Consider the following 25,293-nt stretch of genomic DNA (forward strand, 5'->3'; position numbering starts at 1 on the left):
ACGGGTTATAGGCCGATAATAGGGGTATTCATGATCTTTAGTTTAATATTGAGGTGTAGATAGTTGACCGTAGATTAATGCTTCAAGAAGTTTGTCGGGGGGTGCGGTCAGCAAAGAACAACATAAATAAACAAAACCATATTTTGTTTTTTGTTTTTTAATAAATAAATATGGTTTTGTTTATTTATGTTGTTCTTTGCTGACCGCACCCCCCGACAAACTTCTTCAAGCATCTTTAGTTTAACATGTTAAAGCGTGTTAAATGGAAAAACTTATGTTAAATGGAGAAATATTTCCTTCTTTTGCATGCTGATTTTTTTGGTCTTACCTTATTGCCTTTGTCCCATCTTTAAATAATTAATCATTAAAATAATATCACAATAACATTATAAAATTTTTTGTCTTTTTTTTATAAAAAATAGATTCCTAGTTACAAATTCTTCTATAAAATTCCTTTCCAAATTTAAAACTTTTACTAAACACTTTTCTTACTACTATTTTCATTTGCAAACTCCAAACAGAACCTACCTTCAACAGGTTAGGACTCTGTTATCATCTTATCATATAACATAATTTTTTCTTTAAATATTAATTTACATTTTCAATTTAATTTAATTAACATTTATTCTTAATTTTTCGGCTTACACCATAAACATTTTTTAATACATTTAAATTCTATAATTAGTTTATTCCTTTTTTATGTGAATTTCATTCATCTATAAATTTATCCCCCCCTTTTTCTTTAATTTATTTTTTAATTCATTTATTTCTCTATTCACACTTTTATTATTGCATTTTTATTCCATTCATATACTTGTATGTCCTACCACGAGTATTGGACGTTCTGCATCCCCACCAGGAAAATTGGTAACTGTATATAACCTTCAAATTTGATATATTTTTTATTAGACAAGAGAAAGGTGATAATATTATTTAGTACATGAAGATTAATGATGAATGGTTAATAATTATATGATAATTTATACATAATTATAAGTATATGATGTTTCAAGTTCATAATTCTCGAAATAATTAATTTATGTACCACCTTTACAATAGTTAGTGATATCATTTTTGGATATCTTTAAGTTGTTATATAATTCATACTATATTTTTGCTTTACTTATCCTTAGCATATTATATTTTGAAATTACGAATAATTCTTCGGCTCCATGAAGTATATTTTTTTTTAACTTTTGAGATATCCTCATTTTTATTTTATTTTATTTTTTTAAATAAAATATGGAACATTGCACAACGCATACTCTAAAAAAAAAGGAAGTTTTCGGATGTGCAATACATTTTTTTTATATCTCTAAATCTGATGAATAAAAGAATAAGTATAAAAAATTGTTCACTACCACAATCTTACAATTACTATGCGATAACATTTTTAAAAAAATATTCAATACTAAAATATCAAAAATGCCTTATAAATAATAATTTATTTCTAATTTTTATGAAAAAAAAGTTTTTGTTTAAAATTAGAACAACCATATATGATTAATTACTGTTTTCATATTTTTAGTATTGTTGCCAAGCTTGAATATTGATTGCTTATATTTTATATATTTTTTCAAACTTTATTAGATCGTTTAAACAAAATAATATTTCTTCTGCACATACGTAGTTCCCAATTTTTTTTTTATTTTATATTATTATCTTCCTTCTTTTTTATATATATATTCTGTGATTTAACTTATTTATACATTAAATTTTATTATTATTTATTTATTTTTTTTTTTACTTATGTATCCAATCAAATATTTCTTTTAACCAATTTTTATTATATTTTCCTTTAAATCTAAGTTTTGTTTTGGTAAAATGTATTTATTTGTTTCATTTACTGTAAACTGATATACTGCTATGACTAGTATTTCTCTGGTTTGATCTCACATCGCTGTCTAATGGTGAATTTGTTTAGCGGGTCACTGGGGAGGATCTGAGAGAGGGAATTTGGAAGAGTGAATTTGTTGATAGGATGAAACAAAAATTGTGACAAAATGGAAGGGACAAGAAAGGGAAAGGAAAAAGGGAATAAATTGAAATATTTATATTTAGTGTGTAGAATTGATTGTAAAGGAAAACTGTGAAAAGAGGAAAGAAAAAAAAAAGTTTTCTTTCTACTTTATTATATCATGTTAGAATGTAATTTATATATGTCCGATCACGGATTGATTAGTATGCTGTGTAATGTAGCAACCCAATGTATTTGGGCAGCATAAATGAATAAAGCATTTTTCTCTCTGGTTCTCAACGGATTCACCAGGAAAAGTTTCATCAAAATCTATGTGACAAGTTTGATCTCCTTCATGTAAATTTAAATCTCTAAAAACATACAAGACTTTAGCATAATAAGTTACTAGGCTTATTAATATTACTTAACAGTAATTAATCAAATAATAATTGTGATTCACTGCCCAGACTCGCGGGACAAACAAAATAGTGGAAGGAAAGAAAACGATTGTTGTATTATCGATAACGTAATGTGTCTGCCTGGGCGATAACCTTTAGATAGCCTAAGAACAAAACTAATTTGCTACTGGCAATCCTTTGTTTGTTTTATTTATTTTTTCGACACAAACGAGTTTTGTCTGTATCTGTCAATACACCACATAATCCTTAATGATGCCCAAAACGGCTGATATACGAATAAATTCAGGGAATATGCGAATTATCATGAAAATCTTTCGGTTTTTATTGTACCAAAAAAATAAATAACCAAATTATTTTCTTCATTGTTATTATGTTAGAGTACCTATTACTAGTCGTCCGAATTAAGAAATAAGATCTGTGCCTTTTTAAACACCAAAAAATTAATTTAAAAAAAATTACATCTGTTTCTTTAGCACCACATATTTTTTTTTTTTTGTTAATTTTAACTCTTATTATGCAACTATAAAAAAATATATCCATATAGCCTCAACAAATCTTCACTAATTCATATAAAATCAATTAGTTGTGATACTAAAATTATAATTAATAAGTGGTTTATAAATAATAATTAATAAGTTTGTAATAAAAGCTGTTATTGAAAAGATTGTCCTAGATAAACTATTAAAGATTTGTTTAAAGTACATATATTTCGTTATAATTGAATAATACAGCCTGAACGCGACTTCAGACTAAAGCTTCATAAAAATCAAAACAATGATTTTCCCTAAATGAAATTGAAAAAAAAAAGTTTAAAATTTTGCTCAGGTTTGAATTACTATTTTACTGTAGTTTACTAATAGATAACATTATATTTATATATTAAAATAAAATAAATCTCTAATTAACTAATAACAGATATAGAAACTAATAATAAACAACAATTGTAATAAGAGACACAATCAATTTTTATCAACGGATTAAAGTACATCAGTACAGACCTAACCTTCTGATGAATTGGACATATTAAAGATTATTAGATTTTATTGATGAACGATATTAAATTTAAATATAATGATTTTCACTAATTAAAAAATTTACAAATAGCAAATTGTATTGCGATAACGTTGGATAATATTGATATCACATAAAGAAAATAGAAAAAAAAATAAGTATGTGATATTAGAAATTAAACAAATTAAAATAAAAGTATTAATTTGTTATAAAAAAAAAATGACAATTTTTTAAACTGAAAATGGTACAAATTCGGTATATAACAAAGTTAAATTAAGTTATGTTCATATTTGTACTGGGTTTTTAGAGCTCACTTATATGTTAACATAATTTTTGAAAATGAGCTAAAAAAGTTAGACACATTCCATTGTATATAATAAAGGTTGATTTTTGCTTGAAATAATACAATTAATAAGAAATAAATTAATAAAAATTTAGAAAAAAAATTAATTATTCTTATTATTATTGCTCATAATTGTATAAATATCTGTAATCTATAACTCAAATCCAACGTTTGAATCACTAATTCATTTAATAACATATCTTCTTTTGTCTGATTAATTGGGTTTATTAAAATTATTATGTACCCCCACTACAGACGGGAAAAACATCTCCTACTTTAAAACTAATAAAATGATGAAAAATTATGACTCAGAAAGACACCCTAGTGGCACAATGAAAGACAGTTTCCGAGAAAGGTTTTTAGGAGGAGGGTGAAGACTGCTTCCTGTTCTATCACACAATAATTCATGTACATTTTTACCTTTGATAAAGAAAGGGTTTATAAATCGTAATTTATTTTTAATAATGAATTTGATAATTTTATTTTATTAATTAATTTGATTGTTTATTAGTGAATTGATAATTGCTCCAGTACCATGGCGTTGCATACAAATCGACAAAAAATATAAATAAATTAGTCGCGGTTTTTGGTAATTACTTTCAAGACGCATCTGATTAAAAGCTTGTTCTATATGCAGTATTCTTAAAAGCTAATTTACTATCAAATTCCGTATAAAGAGATTATCCTATTCCATTGAAAATTCCAGAGTTAGGTACGCTGGAGAAGATTAGATCAACAATTCACTCAAAAGATGGAGCACGTGCCGCTGACACAGTGAAAATCAAATTCTAAAAATCTTAGGATAATGAAAAGTGACCAGTATACTGGGACACCCTGTATAAAATCGTGCTATAATTCTATGGGGTGCTTCTTAGATTGCCATCCTGGGTTCTAATGCTCGTTACCTTTATCCTGTTCCCGGATGGTCCCGGAGTTGTGGCCTAAGATTTGGGCGCCATTTATAAAATAACCGCTTGGTCCCAACTATAGTTATATATTTTCCCCAATAATTAGCGAAAATGCAATATACGTCCGACACCCATCCTGCTCAGCTTAATTTATCGAATAAAAGATTTAATTTAAAAGTTATTTACCTACAATTAGCCTGGATTTAATTAGCGACCTACAAGTCGCTCTCACATTATATCAGTGCAAATATAAGGTACTTAATATTCCACGGATCCCAATAAAGAAAATTATATGTTTGTATTTCAATATATTGATTAGACGACAACTTCTCAACCTTCACAGCAGTGGAGGATCGGTGATGTTTCGATTTAGTGGGCGGTGGTGTTTTTTCCCTACTTCCGTTCGGTTCCACGCCCCCTCTTGTTGTGTCTAGCCTGTCTATCCAGGCATACCTCTGCGGGCAAAAACTCTCCACATCCACTTCCAAAAGAAGTAGAGTTCTTCGTTTACGATGGACCATCTATCAGTGTTTAGTCTCCAGACGTCGACACCCAGGGGCTCGTTCAGAGTTGTAGAAGAAGAAATTATATATATATATTTTTTTTAATTTGTACTACTAATAATATTTTTAAAAACATCTTTATGACATTTTTGCGAAGTAATTAGTTATTTCCTTTCTTCATTTTTTTTCTTGCTAAACTGCCAATACTGTATTATTTTTCAGTTATACCTTCGCACGCTAGTGAGTTAAAGTTTTATACACCATCCTACAAATTAATCTATAAACAATTATGGAATAAATAGATCTAAATGTTTGCTATCCAATTATAACATTTTACTTTAAAAAGAAGGATATAGATTTCTTATTTGGAACATTGCAGAACTGCGGGATCCTTTACGTCTCAGTAGATCTTGATTTGAGTTTCCATTGACTCACATAGAATATGCTTTGGGTAAGTATTTGAAGATAATTTAATGTACTTGATGAAACCTGCAAATTTCAAATTAATTATATAAATATCTTACATTTCAATAAAATTACATATAAACTGGCCCAGTCTTGTTTATATACATAAAACTTAAATTTGCTACAGTTTCTACATCTGCTATTTTTAATTGACTTAATATTATTGTAATAAGTAAATCAATGTATTTATAATTAATCGCGTTGTAAGATAAAAATATTATAACTGAAAAAATATAGTTAATCTAATATGTTATATTTAAAAATAATGAGAATTAGTAATTTAAAAAAATTTTTTTTTCTTTAACATCTCATTCGTTGCAGATTTGGCCCAAAACAGATATGCGTCTTTTCATTCCAAACTTCTTACCCACCCTAACACATTAATTCTTAATCTTTCATCCTTAACAATCCCTGATAATCCTCCGAGGTATCTGAAAAGAAGATGGCCGCGGGACCTTCTAATTTAAATTAATGCTTGAAGTACCACCAATGGGTGGTTCCTTCCCAAGATTTTCAAGTGTATATGAAACATACAACATATTTACTTATTGTATTTATTATTTTTACAGTTGCAAATTACATTAAATAAATAAATAAAATATTTTTTACTATAAATCAACAATTCTAATAAATAAATAATTTCTTATTGATATTATTTTGATATGAATTTCGGCTTTATTGTATATTACGTAGATTATGTCACAACAATTCGGACTAACACAAACGTATCTTTGTGTTTTTTGCGTATCCATATTGGAAATACTACCAGATAAATAAATAATTTTACATAATATAAAATTTAACTATCATAATTTTTTAGAAAATAGACATCAAACCTCAAATTACATAGCCAAACACAAATCCTCCCATATGTAAAAAAAAAATTATAGACAATACAGAATAAGTGATTTACGTATTCTTATTTTTAAAATTTTAATGACTTGTCTGTTGAAGACATAAGGATATTGGAGGCCTTCTATTTTCGAATCGGGTTTCATTATGATCGTAAATTAGGCGGTATTCTCGTTTTAAGACACACACTTGAAACATGAAACAAACAAGATAAATCATTGTTATTCTCTTCACCGAATCCAAAAAAAAAAAAAATTGTGGTCACTAAAACGTAAAGACAAATAGATTTTGAAGCCAAAATAACAATAAACTAATTCTTATTTTCCAGCCAAATAAAACTTAATTCATCAATCATTTTCCTATTAATCCCTGATAAGACGGGATGAATTCTCCTAGTATCAATGACTTTTAAAAATCTCTTCCAATTAGATGATTTTTTTTTGTAATATATGCATTATTTTAAAATATTGTTTTATATTCCAAATACCTCCTTCATTTTTTCCCTTACTTCCCATTTATGACATACTACTGTATGCTATAGGCTATACACTTTCTCTTTTTCTTCTTTCCTGAGGAAGAAAAAGAATAAGGAAGAAAAGAGGAAGAACGTTCCATATCAATGATATCCATCGTGGAGGAGCTTCTATCCAACGCTACCTCGTGGTCCTTGCAGAGTTCCTGCGGGTGTTGGAGATACACTTTGTTAAATCGGTTAAAAACCTTCGATTCACCTTTGGTTAACATATCTTGGAATAATCACATGAAAATAATAATCCACTGATATCCTTTTTTTATTCAATAGCAGATCGACTTGGTGGGGCTTACGTGGTTAATTAAGAAAACAGTTAAACTTTTTTATTTAACAATTTAGTATGTGGAGGTATATGTACTAGACTATAGTCTAATGCAAAAGACATCCCTAACTATTTATAACGCTATAAATATTGAAAATTAAATTAAATAAATAGATAAAAATATTTTTCATTGTTCAACGTCCCATATTCATGCATATTTACAATTCTAAAATTAAGTTATTCTTATCAACAATTTTTATCTATGTTATATAAGTATATTTAAATCTTTTAATCATATTTACCATATACTTATATATTCACGTTGTCATATTTTCAATTTCTCTATTGCAATCATGTCATCTATATAATCATACTTTAAAATTGTTTTACACTACAATATTAAATTTGTTGTCTTTCACTATTGCTAACCACAGTATAACGTTTAACCACAATTTTAACATCAAAATCCCACACTTAACACTAAAAGCAGACGATTTCTGGAAGCAATTCATATAACCAATAATATTAAAGATACAATAAACTATAAAACAGACACATTTAAATATGCATTATACTGATATAATCAAGAGATTGGCCATACAAATATAAAGAATCAGGGAAAATATATGAGAATAAAATAATAATAATGGTCCAATTACAAAAAATCATAAATTTTAACTTAAATTACGCAATATATTAAAATTGGGCATATCAATAAGGAGGTAATAAAACAACTTATTGGACATGATGATATGGTCCAAAGAGTAATGTCCAATATAGAGTATTGGTTGCTGCTAGAGAGCTAGATAAATGCACTAATAGTGAAAGACAATAAATTAAATATTCTTGTGTAAAACAATTTTAAAGTATGATTATATAGATGACATGATTTGAATAGGGAAATTGAAAATATGACAATGTGAATATATAAGTATATGGTAAATATGATTACAAGATTTAAATATACTTATATAACATAGATAAAAATGAATGATAAGAATCACTTAATTTTAGGATTGTAAAGATCCATGAGTATGGGATAATTGTCCTGTAACGTTTTTCAATGAAAACTATAGAGTAGGTTATATTCCTTTTGGAAGTTTTTTTACCTCAACAATTTAAAAAAAAAAAATTAATATAATCAAACTTCCTTAAAAAAGAAAATCCAGATAATAATAATTATTAAAAAGAGAGAGCAATAAAGAAAAGTTAATTACAAAACAATGACATTTATAGATTTAATAAATAACTTCTAATGGGGAAAAAAATTTAACTGGAGAAAAAGACAAAGAGAAAAATAAAATAAAATAGTAGTAATGATAATAATAGAAATAGAATATACGTACAAGTAACTAATAGTTACGTCTAAAAACAACTAAAATTTAATAATACTTGATCTAAAATTGACAAGCATATTGTTGGTTAATGCTGTCAAATAAAATTACATTTAGTCATTTGCGTTATTCACAGAGGGAAATATGTTCAAAGATATCATTTTTGCTATTTTTAATTCACTTACAGAATCCCAAAACCATTTTTTTGTTAAGTATACCGTAATGAGGTTATCTCATTCGGTCGAGAAACGATCAATTTGATCGATCCGTTCGGGAACGATGTTTAAGTGAGTATGGAAAAAGGTTACGAGTACAGTATTGTGTTATTGAGCGAATTGTTGATTTTGTAAATATAATTGTTAATGTCCTTACAATCCAAAATCCTTCGTAAAATCCTCAATGCTCCTTACTTTGTCACAAATAAAATCATACATAAAGACCTTAATGTTCCCTATGTAACCGATCTAGCCCGAACCAGATGTCACTCCTTCCATTATAAACTCTCTAACCACTCAAACCCCCTAGTTTCTAACCTTGCATCCTCTTCCATTCCTGACAATCCTCCGAGGCGCCTGAAAAGAAGATGGCCACGAGACCAGCTAATATAAAATGTCATTAGAGTGCTACCAATGGGTAGTTTCTCTACACGCCTGTAACACTCCAATTTAACTTAGATCAGATTTACTAAATGTATTATAATGTACAGTTGTAAATAGCAATAAATAAATATTAAAAAAAAATTTTAATGTTTTTAGTAGCTATAAAAACAAAATTTGTTTGGCTTCTGCTTTTTTTTATTTATTTCTTGGCCAGGATTTCACGTTACTATACTTTAATTTTAAAATGAACCAAAACCGTAATTGTTATTCAAACCATTTTTAATTTGAAATATTCATACCAAAGATGTACAGTGTAGTTATACTTAAACTTTTTGAAATTGTATGCGTTAAATCTGAACCTAAATATATAAGCTGCTATATTTTATTATATATATAAGGGGGGACTTATGTATTCACTGTATCATGAAATAAGATTAGGATGTTTATATATAATCTTTACATTTCAACAGTCTCAAGTTTTTTATTGTTTAAATAAAATAAATTTTATCCAATTTTAGTCTCAAAACAATTTATATTTCTTTATAAGTCCGAAGTTTCGGCCCATTCGGCCATCCTCAAGGACAATCTATCACAAACAGCTTTTATTGTTCATATGATTTTTAACGAATTAAATTCTGTCTGCTGTAATTAAATTCTGAACAAATAACAATATTATCAATAAATTATCATACCTTAAAACACTTTTAGAACCACATCAATTTTAAAAACCACTAAAAAAGCTAAGCACTACTTACTAATAAAATTATATGATTCCTTAATGTTTTAATGTCTCATAGGGTAATTTTGGATGAATTTAATGACCTGGGCAGAATAGCTTGCATAAAGCTTTTTAAAATTGTATTAAGGTTTGATAATTTAATACAAAAATTTTTATTGGTTTAGAATAGTTAAAAATTATATGTATAATAAAAGCTGTTTGTGATAGATTGTCCTTGAGGATGGCCGAATTGGCCGAAACTGACTTATAAAGAAATATAAATTGTTTTAAGCTTGATATTTATTTTATTTAAACAAAAAAATTAGGACGTTTTATAGATTTGTTTTTTACTCTAAAATAACAAATACTTATACTTCTAGATCAACTGAAAACAATATTTTTGTTATTAGCTGCAATTGTTAACATATGTAAGTATTGTTAATATAAATGTGGCGAAGGACGTGGGGGTAGTAAGGGGTTTTTCTAAAATGCCATAGAGGAGAATTTAGGAGGAAGGGATGGCCAAGATGAACGAAATAAGTAGATTTTTCTCGAGGAAACAACTACATGGAGAGTAAGAATCTTTTATTCAAACAGTAAACAGAACACAGTGTGATAATTAGGATGCAAAGAGGCCTGAGATACTGGAACATTAAGACGTTAAGGAGGTACTATTGGTATTTAGTCATAGGAAGATGGGGTGGTATACCCGGGTGGTAGTCAAGAAACGCACGAAAATAGCAACAAAAAAAACTATTTATTACTAAACTACGTTTCGTCCCACTTTGAAAGACTTCGTCAGGACTAAAGGTAGAATGTAAACTTTGTTTAAACACACATTCTACCAGGATTCAGGTATTTCTACTATTTTTTGTACCTTTATTGTCCATTTATTAAGTACCTTTATTTGACCATCTTTCAACAAACAAATATATACAGAAAATTAATTATTTTTCAATCATAAAAGTAATGTAATGTGTTTAAATTCTCTTAAGCTTATGAAAAGAGTGGATTAATTGGTTTAAATCATATGAAATGATCATCTCTTCTCGAAAGGATAATAACGTGTGATGAAAAGTAGGTTGAATATGACAACAGGGCCCTGTTTCGTAATAATACTATTAATCTTTCGCTTTGTATTTAGTACAATTTCACTAACTTATACAATTCTACTAGATAATTTTCACTAATAGTCGTCACTATGATGAAACAAAATGTATTAGTGCTTCTACTTCATAGTTTGCGTACTTGTATTTATGGACTAATATTATTGGCTTTCATTATGGAACAGACCCCAGGCGTCGGTCAGGTTAATTGTTAAATATCTACGAAAGGTTAAATATCAAATCACATCCTACTGCAGTAATATTGACACAATGCATCATGCACAAAACTTCTTAAAAAACAACCTTCATTGGTTGATCGGAAGGGACCTATACTCTTACATCACAGCATAAGACCTCATGTTTCACGACAGACAGAGAAGAAACGAAACGAGCTGTGTTACGAAGTCCTTCCACACCCACCTTATTTTAGGGGGAAATTTTGATAAGGGAAAGAGTAAATAAGCAGTAAATAACTGTTAACTAAACGAAACTTGTAATAGGAAAAACTCTGGTAAGATTGACACACACGGAATACAGTAAAGGAAGGTTATCCAACTTGGAGGCGCAGTCACAGTTGCACGGAAGTTGCTGAGGTTGCTCCAACAAATTTATACGAAATAGTTACAGAAAGCCTCTGACCTCCTTGGGCGGTTGATCCCTAAGTAATCGATATCGCATATATATCCAGCTTCCATCGAGTCACCTGATCAGCTCAACAAAGATCAGAGAGCCCGGAACAGAACTGGAAGATGGTCAAGACAATTTGCCGCAGAAGGGATCAGAAAGACCGAGTCATTAGATTGTGGCTCGGTGGCGCGGAAACGACCGACCAACTCCGACAAAGAACCAAAATAAATGGTAGCCCTCTGATTAAAGGTTGCTGCAGTATTTCTTGGTCGGTTGAGTTAGACAAATGTCTTCTGTTTGTCTCCGGTAGGTAATCCATAAATATAGCGGTCCCATTGTCTCCTCTACTGACCATTAATCCTCAAGGCAGTGTCTCCGGTTTCACGCCCCGACATTGTAATTGAGTCCCACCACCTCTCACATACACCGCACTCTTCTGTGCCCAGGTTGAGGGAAAATCCTCCTACAGTTCTGATCTTCCAAGTATGATGCTGGACAAGTAAACCTATCTTAACCCAAGCTCTTTATCAGAATCGGACCACTTTAAGGGACATTGTTCATAAAAACGTCCAAAAAACGCAGTCTTGTAATTTAAACAATTTTATTGAGTTGTACTATGCTGGCATTTTTTTTTATTTTTTGACTCCTATAATATCAATCATGAAACAAAAGGTATTAGGGCAAGTACTCCATGTTTTTTATACTTTTATTTATAGACTAATAAAGTTTAGTTATTTGCCCAGGTGGGATGAAAATAATTGAGAAAAATGCCTTATGACCTGTTCTAAGAATATCCATTCTCGAAATTGGTTCATTTCACGCCTAAACTTCCTTTAATTAAGTACACCCCAAATCACTCTCCTAACCCTTTTTAAATGAAATTTATACCACATTATCAATAATAGCATACTTAAATAATTTATAAAAATTAAAATATGTAGGAGGTGGTCAGGGCTGCGGTCGAAATGAACAAAAAAATAGTTAACAACTCATTCATCCCACATTGCAGTGGTCATCTGGGCTAAAAAAGATACAAAACAACTACAAATATGTTGAAAATGTAGGATAATAATATAAAAAGAAGTAAACAGAGGTGGGGTTAAGAATTATGTAAATATAAGGGGAAAAATTATATAAAAATGACAAAAAAGAAATAAATAACATATTATTTTTATTTATTCTTTCTTGACCTTTATTTATTCTCGTTTCACTTCCTTAATATCCGTAATATTGTTTTTATTTCTCTTATATTTTCTTTTCTATTCTATTCCAGTCTATTTTATTTCTTTTTCGTAAATACTTATCATTGTACACCTTATTTTTATTTCTTTTTGTTCATTTGTATATAATTTTTTTAATTTATTTTTATATGATTTTCAACTCTATCTTGGTTTACCTCTTTGTATCTTATTATCCTACATTGCCAATATATTTGTATATCTTGCTTAGCCCCGGAAGCCTTGGACAGTGGGACGAAACGTCGGCAAATAATGAGTTTTAACATTTTTTGTTCCTTTTTGACCTCATCCCCCAACCACTTCCTTCATATTTTGACTACTGTAAATCATTTAAATCACCTGCCTGGGAATTAGCTCGCAGATTATTCTTTGTTTTATTTATTCATTTTAATATGTTCACCTCTCTATGTGTGTCTTTTAACGTATTAAATCATTTTATTTTATTAATACTATGTTTTTTTTGTGTGTGTGTTTTTTTTTTAAACTTATTTATCTATTCAAGTGTTTCCTGTAACCGGTTTTTTTTTTTATTATATTTTCCTTTTAATCTATGTGTTATTCCTATTCTCATAAATGTATCTAGTTGTTTGTTCATGGTAGACTGATCTACTGCTGTGACTATGAATGAGGGTCTGATCTCACATTACCGTCTAATATTGAATTTTTTTAGCGGGTCACTGAAGAGGATCTAGGAGGGTGAATTCTGGAGAGCGAATTTGTTGATCGTGTGAATTGAATAATTGAGCGGAAATGAGAGGGAATAATGGGAGTGAGTGAAACATTTGTGTTGGTTGTACAGACCGAAATGGATTGTAAAAGGAAGCTGTAGGGATGAAAAAAATTGTTTATTATATCCTATTATTGTATATCTTTTTTTTATGATTATACCATGTATGTGTAATGTAAATATGTCCGATTACGGATTGATAAGTATGCTGTGTGAGATGGCAAACTAATGTATTTAGGCAGCATAGATGAATAAATAAAGTATTTCTCTCTCTATATGTATGAAATAGAAAAAAACATTTTCGAAGAATAAATTCATCCAAGGAAACAAAAAGGACTGTTGAAGACATATAATAAACTATTAAATGCCTCAGGTTCTTAATTGGTTTGTTATTACTAAATTACATGAAGTAAGCAAAGAAAAGACTTTTAGTTTTTGAGTCTTGTATTTATTTGCTAAACGAGAGCACTGATGAAGCTCAGTAAAATGAAGGAAAACGTTGAAGCATAATAAATAGTTCTGTCCTGCAGCTTTTAGACCGTAACTCGTACCACCTTCTTTCATTACTAAAACATTATTGATTATATTTATTCAAACAAATAGGTTTATTAGCTTCTTCCATATAATTCCAAAAAACTTTATTAAACAGAGCTCTATTTATCTTGAATAGTCTATGAATAATGAATAATTATTCATCAATATATCTAATTATATTTTCTCCCTTAACCCGCTACATATTTTCTTATTATTATTTTTTTTTTGTTTCCTCTTTTTAACAAACAGAATAATATTCAAATATATTTTTTTTAAAAATAAAGCAATATATACATATAAAAATATATCATATTTATGCACATAAGTACTACTTAAAATCTTTAATCTGTAAAAAAAATTTATCAATTAACCACTATATGCATACCTTGAAATACAGATAATATGAAATTAATACAAAATAAATATTTAAAAAAACTGTAATAAACATATACAAAAAAAGGTTTTTAAAAAATTTATAAATTTTCTCATTCCTTTTTGGTTTTACCCGATCTGCTAACGAAATTCTTAAAATTATTTTCCATTTGGAGACAGTTGGTATTCCTATCTTTAAATGTTCTGCCCCCCCCCCAATAAATTTTTTTATATCAATAAAGTTTTCCTTTTTTAATATATAATTTACTTCAATTTTTTGTTCTGTATCATACACGAGATATCTTCCTTTAAACAGAAGTATAGTCACTTTTCACTTTACGTATCACTCAGAACCTTACGCACATTTTAAAATATGATTGATGACCATCAGGGGATGGTCTGGGCTGCGGTCAGGAAAGATAAAAATAGTTTTCAACAATTTATTGATTGCCAAAGTTTCGACTCACGATTTAGATCTTCACCAGGGTCGGTGTGATGGATGAGAGGTGTACGCTACCAAACTGTTTGGCTAACAATCCTTACTTTAACAAGCATTGTAATAAGTCAAGTAGGGCTCATTTTTAGATATTTCATATAATATTTATTGGATTACAAAATATGATGTAAGGAACAATTGATAAACATATTTAAAATTAAAAAAAGTTCTGGATAATTCAGACTTGAATCCAGATCGGCGGGATTTTGCTGTTTATTCAAACTTTCATGTTGTAAGTTCGTTTTTATATTATTTTAGAAAAGTTTTTGTTTCTCTTTTATTATTCTAATATTCCCCTATATTGCATATCTGATCCGTTGTATGTATATCCATATCATTCCGTTATAAACCTCCACAAAGAAGAGGCTTAATAACGTTTTTCCAAATATCTTCCCCATAGACCTGTAAGGTTTCTGAAAAGAAAATGGCCTCGGTATTTAATATTTATATGAGTCTAATATAATAGTGATAAGAATGCAACCATATAAAAATGATAAGACTGCTACAATATTCAACTTGGAGGCTGTCAAAAAGTCACAATAACTCATTTGGAATGACAAAAAAAATAAAATGAAAATCCTGGAAAGCAGCGTTGGTTTTCAACAAAGGAATCGTCTCTAACGAGACTAGGAAACAGTTTAGAATACAAAAACTCTGTTGGAAATTAGTATGGAATATAACAGTAAATTTAAATACAATATAAATGAATAAAGAATTTCAAGCGTTAATTTCAATTTTTTTAATGAACTACCCAATAGCTTATCCATTATTTTGCTTAGAGGTCCATCCATGTATATACTTACTAACTTACCCTAACCGAAGGTAGGATTAGATTTCCCACCCTGAAAATCTTCCTTAAATTCCTTGGAAATCTTTAATAAATTTGGAAGAATAATGTTGATATTACCCTAATTTTAGCATATAATGCTTTTCTAAAAAGTATTTGAAATACAACATACCTAGTAAAGAATGGCTGAGACCAGCAGTTCAAATCATGAAAATGTTAAATAAATTGTAATTAAAATCCGTTGATATCAGTCCTTAAATTTTTATTTTATAAAAACCTTTCGGTAAAGAAAGAATCGAAAATGAGGTAAAATGTGATTTTTAATTGAGCAAACAAAAAACAATTTGTTGGAATCCACCTCACCAGTAAAAATTATTTTTATTTGTTTGCTACCTTCTCATGAAATTATATTGTTATTTTATTTTATGTAATATTATTGGATTGAAGTACCATTTGAAAAGAAATTTTAGTTTTGTTCTATTTATTTCAAATTATCTCGTAAAATTTAGGTGGTCCAAAACTTTCGACTGTCAGTCCATTTTCGTCATTTTGGCTATAGGTGATTGTTCGCGAAATGATGAATATTGGTCATTATTTGGGAAATGGCGAATTTTCTCCATTCGGCTATTGGTGATTGCGAAATTATGGGTTCCTTAATAGGACAAACGTACATTCAATACTGTAAAATAAAACTATATTAGAGAAACATATATATATAAAAAATAAAAAACTAGGCTTTGGAATTGTGAAGTGGAGCCTAATAGAACCAAAAAGTTGTATTTATTTCAACTCACTTATAATATTTGCCATTGCAAAATGTTTTTATAAAATATCAAGTAATGACCGACATCGAAGAAAACACTTTCATAATTTGACTGGAAATAATTTACAATGCTCAGAAAACTAAAAAAAAAAAAAACTTTATTTATACAGTGAAACTTCTCTTAATGGATACCTCTATTTAACGGAAACACCTGTTAACGGACAATTTTATTAGGTTCCTGCCAACAAGATTTGAACCCTTTTAATATGGGGCTGTTTATTCCGGAAGCGGGTACAAATTTTATTCACCTTCAGCACTTTTCACTCCTCTATAATGGACACAAGTCATTAAATATGATTGTACAAACTTGCAATTCCAGGACTAAATCTATTACAATAAACCAAGAAGATGCCCTAGTTGTTTTATCCTGAATTTTTCAATCTTTGAGTACAAAGAGATTTTTAGTCATTGCAGTAATTTTCACAGTACGTGAAAAATCTATGTTGGAAATAAAATTTATATCGTTTTATTTATATTTGTATTATATACTAATGCTTTTTTTTTTTTTTTTCGGACTCACGAAGAACTATATCTTAAGTGACAATATGTAAATAATTTTATTATTTAATGTTTGTAGTCCTTTTATATTAAGCCCATCTGAGCGGAAATATCCCTGTTTTGTACAAAATCGTCGTTGGTGTCCGTTATATGGAAGTTGCATTATATATTATATTGAACATATCATTTTGGCACAGTTTTTACACAAAGAACTGGTGGTAATTTTAGATCATTAATTTTTAAATTCACTTGCGTAAGTGTAAATTTTTATATAACCATGCACATAATTCTAATAATATCAAGAATTATATCATATTTTATTCAGAATAGCTTTGGCAATATTATTCTGGAAAAACCGGCTACCACTCTACCACAGTTTTCTTAAAATAAAAAGGTTAACAGAACTTGGGTTCTTACTTTTGACTTTTTTCTCTCTAGTAACGAACCTGTCATTAAAACCATCCGAAGGGCGTTTCCGACGAATGCATTCCCAAGGAATATACACTAAAGATTCGGTGGAGGAGGCTGGGCGAGGATGGATTTAGAAAATGTCATTTAGACAACTCAGCTTAAAATTGTATTTTTAGATGAAACCTACTAAGATGAATGGCTCTACTAGCCACAGCAGCAGCAGCAGCCATCGGTGGGGCTACGCCGCACTACTATCTGCTACTATATATGTATATATAAATGTATCATAAATCATACACATACATAATACGGTAGTATCTATTCCTTTTCCGGCTTTCAGGAACTATGAATTATGATGAATGAGGTATCAAAACGATGAGAACTTCATGGATAAGTGACGAATCTCAATTTCGATTCTTAAATTGATAGTGGAACTTTAATAAAAGTTATTTTAAAAAAGTGAGAGTTTTCGAAGCGGTGGCGGGTCGAGGCGGTACAAATTGGGTTTTAAAGATTTCGACGCGTACACCAATACCATAGTACGATCTTGTGGAACTTACATTTGGCTCTGAATGTAAATTACATTCTCTTAAAGGCCGAAAATGGACTGTTTTTGGGATAAGGCACGAATTAGGCGCAAATAAAATAGTACAAGAATTTTAAGAGCGTACGAGGAGAAAAAAGGCAGTTATCACACCCCAATTTTTGATTACTTAATTGAAAAATATGTATAATTAATAGTCAAAATTGATGAGTCTACCAAGTATAGATAGGGGGAATAAAAAATGGCGGCTAATTAAAACTAATTTTTCATTCGGTGCTCTATATCTTAAAAAGTAGGAACAACACAAGAAAACCTAATAGAAAGTCATTTAAAGAAGATTATATTTGCTAAAATATGAGCCCTAATAGAATTATTTATGCTAAATAGTTTTCGAGATATAGCGTTTTGAAAAGCAACATTTCATAAAAATGTTGTATGAGATGTGCTAAAAGATCAGCAGTTGGTGAATTTATTTTGCAAAAATTTATATCTCAAAAACCATTTGACGTACAGATGTCTATTAGCACTCAAATTAAAGCTAGTTTAATGAGCTATAAAGTAGTTCCGGATGTTTATCTTCATAGGAGTAATAGTTTACATGAAATTCGCTAAAATAAATTGATTTATTGATTTGTTCGAACAAATTTTCATTTGCCAAATTTATATTCATATGTGAATATCATAAAAACTACTACTCCTACAAAGATAAGTGTCGTAAACTACTTTATAGTAAGTTAAATTTCCTTTATTTTGAGTGTTGGCAGACATGTGTGCTTCTTATGGATCTAGAGATATATTTTGTCAAAAATCCAACATTGTATACGAACAACTAGAAATTAGCATTTTGTGAGTTTATTTTGTCAAATATCCTAAAAACTACTACTTCTAAAAAGATAAACATGATTAACTATTTTGTAGTAAATTTAACTAGCTTTAATTTGAGCGCTGACAGACAGCGCATAAAGTTTTGGCAGACGAAGTTTTTCATAAATCAAACTAATTGTCCGAACAACTATAAATCAATTTATTTAAGCAAATATCTTGAAAACTACTATTCCTACGAAGGTAAAGGTCATAAACTTCTTTATAGTCCATTAAACTAGCTTTAATTTGAGTGCTAATAGACATCTGTACGTCACATAGTTAAAACCCTCGTTAAAACCTTAAAAACTCATTACAAGGTTAGCTACTTTCTCAAGTCTCGATTTTTCCCATACCTAATCTTAAAACTCGGCGAAATATGAATAAAACCCAGAGGAAAAGGGTATTAGATAGAGGCTGCTCTTTTGCATTAAGAGGTATTAAAGTATACTTTAATATTATCTTGAATGAGTTACCATTTCATGGAGTATGTTTGACCACAATTTATGGAATGGAATATTAAATAACTTACTACGGCATCGTCACCAATAAATATTTTAAAATTAATTTTAGAGATCTATCGCTCAAATTACACGGTGATATTCTAAGAATATTTTGATTAATTTGAGCTGAAAATTTGTCAGAAAAAGTTTCAACCAAAAATTCGTAGCTCGTCTAAAACCATTCGTGTACTGCCTAGCTATGAAGTTTCAGTGAGAATAATTCAGGATTAATATAAGTCTACGGATAGGTGAACTTTAACTGTATAACTAAAGTGATATATTCCAGGGAGGCAACGCAATTTATTATTACTTATTACTTAATGATAGTCATTATAAAGTATGCAGCTTTACCGATTGTGTGCGTTCAATAGATTTTATTGATAATATTATATTGTATATACTAATGAGCATGATATTGCTTATAATTCGAATGAATTAAATAGAATTAGGATGCATATATAATGGGAATGTTCTCACAAGGGTAAGCTAGTACATATATAAATCGATAATAGGATACATAAACATCCCATACTCTCCCTATTACCAGAAACGTAAATTATATTGTTATTTATTTTGTTTTGAAAAAAGAAAAATCCATTTTTCAAATTGAGCAAGTTATATCCATCTCTCCATCCGTATGATTTACAATACGGCTATCCTGAATGGTCTTATAGACTGCTCCGATGTTTTATGACGTAATCTTAGCCAGGAGCCAACTAAAAAAGTTTATAGCATCCAGGCAGATCCATATTTATAGCTTTCTGTCCGATACACTGACGAGTGGAGAAGGTCAATACGATTCGCTGGGATGTCCTGTAAACGTAGAAAATAGGCGATTCGACTATTTAAATAGGTGATTAATTAATACTTAATTTTCTGATTGTTTCTCACTAGATAACATTGACGAATCACGAATGGAATTTATTAGATCTTCTAAGCAAGTCATTAATATCCATTTCCAAGCAAGATTTTTATTTTTTTTAAATTTTAATAATTTATTTATTGTTATTTACAACTGTATAAAAATACATACAAGTAAATTTGCTGTAGGTGACATAGTGACATGACACAAACATGTGGAGAATCAATAACATTTCTAGAGGAGAAGATCTCGAGGCCATCTTCTTTTCAGACGCCTAGGAGGATTATTAGGTAATGAAGGAGAAGCCAGGTTAGAAACAAGTGGATTTGGGTGATTGGGAAGTTTATCATGGAAGGAATGGTATCTGGTTCTGGCCAAATCGGCAACATATGGGACATGAGATCCTGATGGATGACTTGATTTGTGACAAAGTAAGGAGCGTTAAGGATTTTGGATTGTAAGGATTGGATTCGGGAGGAATTTGATGATTTAGTGAAACCCCAAAGCTCAACTCCGTATGTCCAGATAGCCCTTATAATAGTCATGTAGATGAGTCTTTTCTAATGCATTGGCAATTTAGTCCGTTTGTCTAGTAAATGTTGTATTAGACGAAATCGATGAGCAGTTTCTTGTCTTTTTAGTCTTTTATGAGGATGTCAGTCGTTTGTCGAGATGTAGTCCTAAGTAACGGATCAAGCAAGATTTGAAAATAAGTAATTACTATTACACTTGATGTTAAGTAATTATTACAATTGCTTTGGCTTGAATACTAATTGTAATCATGGATCAAAATTGCAATAAATGTGATTCATCAGGTAGTTGTAATTACCAGTTACAATCAGGGCTTAAAAAAAAATGAAAAAAATTGTTTTTTTGTCAACATAAATATGTCTGCTCTGGGGAAATCAAGTCTACCTGACTTACCTATAACCCCCTCAGTTGTGTGATAACATTGAGTAGTGTATTAGTGAGTTGAAAAAGTATTTTTTTCCTACACTCCATTTGATAATTTTTCATCTAAAAGTTTACTCAAAATCTTTATTTCATGTTTTGTAATCTATTTAGCATATAAAGAGTGCGAGCTCTGCAGCAAAAAAAAAATCTAAAAAGATAATGTCATATCATTATACCATGGGTAACTGCTGCATATTAGGGGTATACGTGTTGTGTTGAATATAATAAGTTTTAACATGCTAAATGTTATAGGTATAGGATTTTGAATAGCCTGATTTAAAAAATCGTTTAGTTTTCCATCGATATATCGAGTTTAATCAAAATCATGAGATACATTTTTGAGAAATTCAATAAAATGTGTACAATCAAATATATATTATATAGGTGGCACTAGCAAGGATATATCTGACTTAAATATGAAATTTCAGTTCCGTAAGACGTTTTGTTTTCGTGCCCAGTCTATTTTGCATGACTTGTTTATTTGGACTCAGAGGACCTAAAAGCATTTATTTCCATCAAAAAAGAAAATTCGATTTTGCTCGGTTACAACATTACTTTTTATATCGGGACCTGTTCGTGTCTTACTAAATCAATTTTGTAAATAACTATAAATTAATTTATTTTAGCAAATTTCATGTAAACTATTACTCCTACAAAGATAAATATCATAAACTACTTTATAGCTCATTAAACTAGCTTTAATTTTAGTGCTAATAGACATCTGTACGTCAAATGGTTTTTGAGATATAAATTTTTCAAAATAAATTCACTAACTACTGATCTTTCAGTATGTCCCATACAACATTTTTATGAAATGTTGCTTTTCAAAAAGCTATATCTCGAAAACTATTTAACGTAAATAACTCTATTAGGGCTCATATTTTAGCAAATTTTCTCTCCTTTAAATGATGTTCTCTTAGGTTTTCTTCTGTTGTTACTAATTTTTATGATATAGAATGAAAAATTGTTTTTTTTTATCACTTTGAAACTCCCGCCACTTTTTATTCCCCCTACCTATACTTGGCAGACTCATCAATTTTGACTATTAATTATACATAGTTTGCATTAAAGTAATCAAAAATTGCGGTGAGATAACTGCCTTTTTTCTCCTCTTGGGCTCTTGTACTAATATGTTAGTATGTTAGTTGAATAATTAATTATTTCATAATGCAATATAAGGATAAATCTGCAGGCCTCATGAGAAATTTAGACATAGATATTGCTTATGCCACTTCCCTCGTCTAGGTAGGCTAGTTAGCGAAATGGTGTATACCATGCGAATTCGCTTCAGGTTCTCGAGAACTGTTGCTTCTCTCTTAGATGCAGGCCAGCTAGTCCTCGAATATTCCGTGGTGGTAGGGGCAAGCCAGATCCTAGCTTGCAGGGTGCATGGATAACTTCTAGTGGCATAGCAGTCGCGGCGTCTTCCTGGTCTTTCGGTGTACGCGACAAGGAGTGCGTCAAAACTGAGACTCCTGACCCCGACTTTATACAAATTCAAAAAAAGTACCGGAAAATTCGGATTATGTAAATCCAACTATTACTCATTATTACATACTCCATACAAAAATAAGTGAATGTAAAAAAATAAACCTCATAATCAGCAGTTTAATTTAAAATAAAACTGTCATACAAATTAATTATAGGTAACCCCAGGAGTATTAGGATCCTTTTTCCTGACCCAGTCTTAAAACCCCATTAAAAATTATGATACTTTTTCTTTTATCTGACTAATTCTAGAGTCGTCAGAGGTACACCTAAACCTGCAAAACTTTTTGACGAGCAATAGCGAAATTATATGAACATAGCCAACGAATCGGTTTAAATGAAATAAAATTTTGTTGCCCAAGAGTTAACATTTTTCGTACTCCTTTAACCAGTTCAGCTCTAAATTAAATTCAACATTTTTGTTTATGTATTTATTTTTTTGTTTGTTATAGACACTTATTTTTGTATGAAATAGAAACTAATGATAAAAAATAATAATTTCAGAAAATACATCAATAACTATAAACTCATAAAAAATAAAACGTTTTCTGAAGAATCTTATTTTTTTTCTTTGAATATCGCACTCAGCTTTCTTTCAAAACGTTCAGAATTCTGCTTCGTCTTATGCCTATAAGAATTCATTCATCTCTTGACTTATAAATCTCCCGAAGTTATTGTTAGAGGTATGCAAATTCCAAATCTTGATCGCTGTCTTATAGTACAGTCAGGTTACCAGCTCTCTCCAGCCCTCTAATAATGGGGTCAAAGAAAATTAAAACTACAGTGAAGGACGATATGTTTCAGGACGGGAGAGAACGGTGAGATGAACCTTATCAACCTGGAAGCACTGACGGGGGAGACCATCCTCGAAAAGGAACGAAGGCTGTCCGAGATGATCCTCCAGCTCCAGATGGTACGAGACCAACTCCTCTCCCAACAGGAACAACACAAGGTAAGCAAGTGCAGATTAAATTTCTTTTATTCTGACAAGGCATAATCATGAGTCCATTTCTGTTTTCTCTAAAATAGTTTCTTTCAATATATACCATGTAAATTTGAATAATACTGTATTTATTCGTTTTCAAATGATAATACTGGTTTGAAAAATACTCTCGTTTTTGAAATCGCAACCTGTACTATTGCTGTTTCCTCCCCAAAAAATTAATTGACGATTTTTAACCAAAAGCAAAATACAACTTCTAAAGAAGGGGGGGATGACCAGCAAACGCAGGAGGCACGTACTTAGGGTAATTTTCTTTATTTCCGATCTTGAGGGTGTGGGGATGACTTTTCTGCTCACGTGCTCTGGTAGCCCCCTCCCGTCGAAATTCATTATTCATCACGTATCTGAATAATTTAGGTTATACACAGGAACCTGTACTTAGAGCGTCGCCTTTGTCATACAGTATTGTACTACGAGTTACAGCTCTTGCCAAATCTGGACTACAGGAAAAGATTTTCTTATTTAAAATTCATTTATTGAAATATGCAAATATAATGAGAGTATAAAAAAATTATAATAGCTTAGGTAGGAACAACTCATTCGTAGCACTTCAATGACTATACTGAATTAGAAATATTATTAGATTTGATTGCCATCTTATTGTTTTACGAATGGAGAGTTTGTATGAGCAAGTAGTTAAGAATTAAAGGAGGTATATATAGCTATTTCGGGCTATATCTAAATCAAATGCCATATTGAAATCCTAATGGATAGTTTTACTTTGAACATGATAAAAACCATTAATAATTCTGAAGGATTATGGATTGTATGGATTAGATACTGGAAGAATTAGATAGTTTCGTATGGGCTCAAAGGTCAATATTGTACGTCCAAAAAGCTCTGATAATGTTAGTGTATATATATGTTTGCATAAAGTTGGAACTTTAGAATATTTGTGAAGTATTTGTAGTAATCAAAAACTGTGAGCAATTTCATTAAAACAATAGTTTAAATAAAAATTCAAAAATCCACTAAACGTTAAGGATCTATATTTTTCATTCCAAAGTTAGTAGGAATTTTGTTGTATATATGTAAACAAAAAAGATAATAACTACATTTTTTTTAATTATTTAGATATTTCGGGGCTTTTACGCATCTTCAGTGGTTTTTAATGGTCATGGAAAATGAAATCCCAAAAATCATCATATTGTAAATGAATATAATATACGATCTTTTTTGCTCAAAGGAAAAATTTTTTCCTTAAAAAAAAAATCACCCCTATACCGGTCGTTGTGTGATGCCAACTGTAGGATGAAGGGTCGCTAAATACTACGAGGGATAATCACGAGTGCTTCCGTAAAAGAGGGGCCACCCATCCATATCATTGCCATCTTCGACAGTTCCAAATTAAACAAGTATTACAATTTTCCATTTGCTTTATTATAAAGGTACAGTGAAACATATGTACAACAGACACCAGAGGGGAAGTGTCCGAGTGCTTTGTCCGTTATACGGAGGTTTCCACTAAAAATGGTTTAATATAAATTGAACACAAAAACTAAATAAAAGAATCATATAGGAACATGTGGTTCCTTGTGAGTCAAATAAAAAAATAT

At 29.9% G+C, this 25,293-nt stretch overlaps 1 protein-coding gene across 5 annotated transcripts in view; it reads left to right on the forward strand.

Moving 5' to 3' along the window:
- Nucleotides 1–25,293, forward strand: part of Sox102F (transcription factor Sox102F) — a 774,977-nt gene that overhangs the window by 656,172 nt on the left and 93,512 nt on the right. For all 5 annotated transcript variants that reach the window (XM_067050634.1, XM_067050632.1, XM_067050633.1 and 2 more), the window contains one exon: nt 23,539–23,686. In XM_067050634.1, coding sequence (XP_066906735.1) covers nt 23,539–23,686 — 148 coding nt within the window. The remainder of the gene's footprint in view (nt 1–23,538; nt 23,687–25,293) is intronic.

This window comes from Halyomorpha halys, unplaced genomic scaffold (assembly GCF_000696795.3).
Source record: "Halyomorpha halys isolate HHAL.00 unplaced genomic scaffold, Hhal_1.1 Scaffold66.1, whole genome shotgun sequence".
Lineage (NCBI taxonomy): Eukaryota > Metazoa > Arthropoda > Insecta > Hemiptera > Pentatomidae > Halyomorpha > Halyomorpha halys.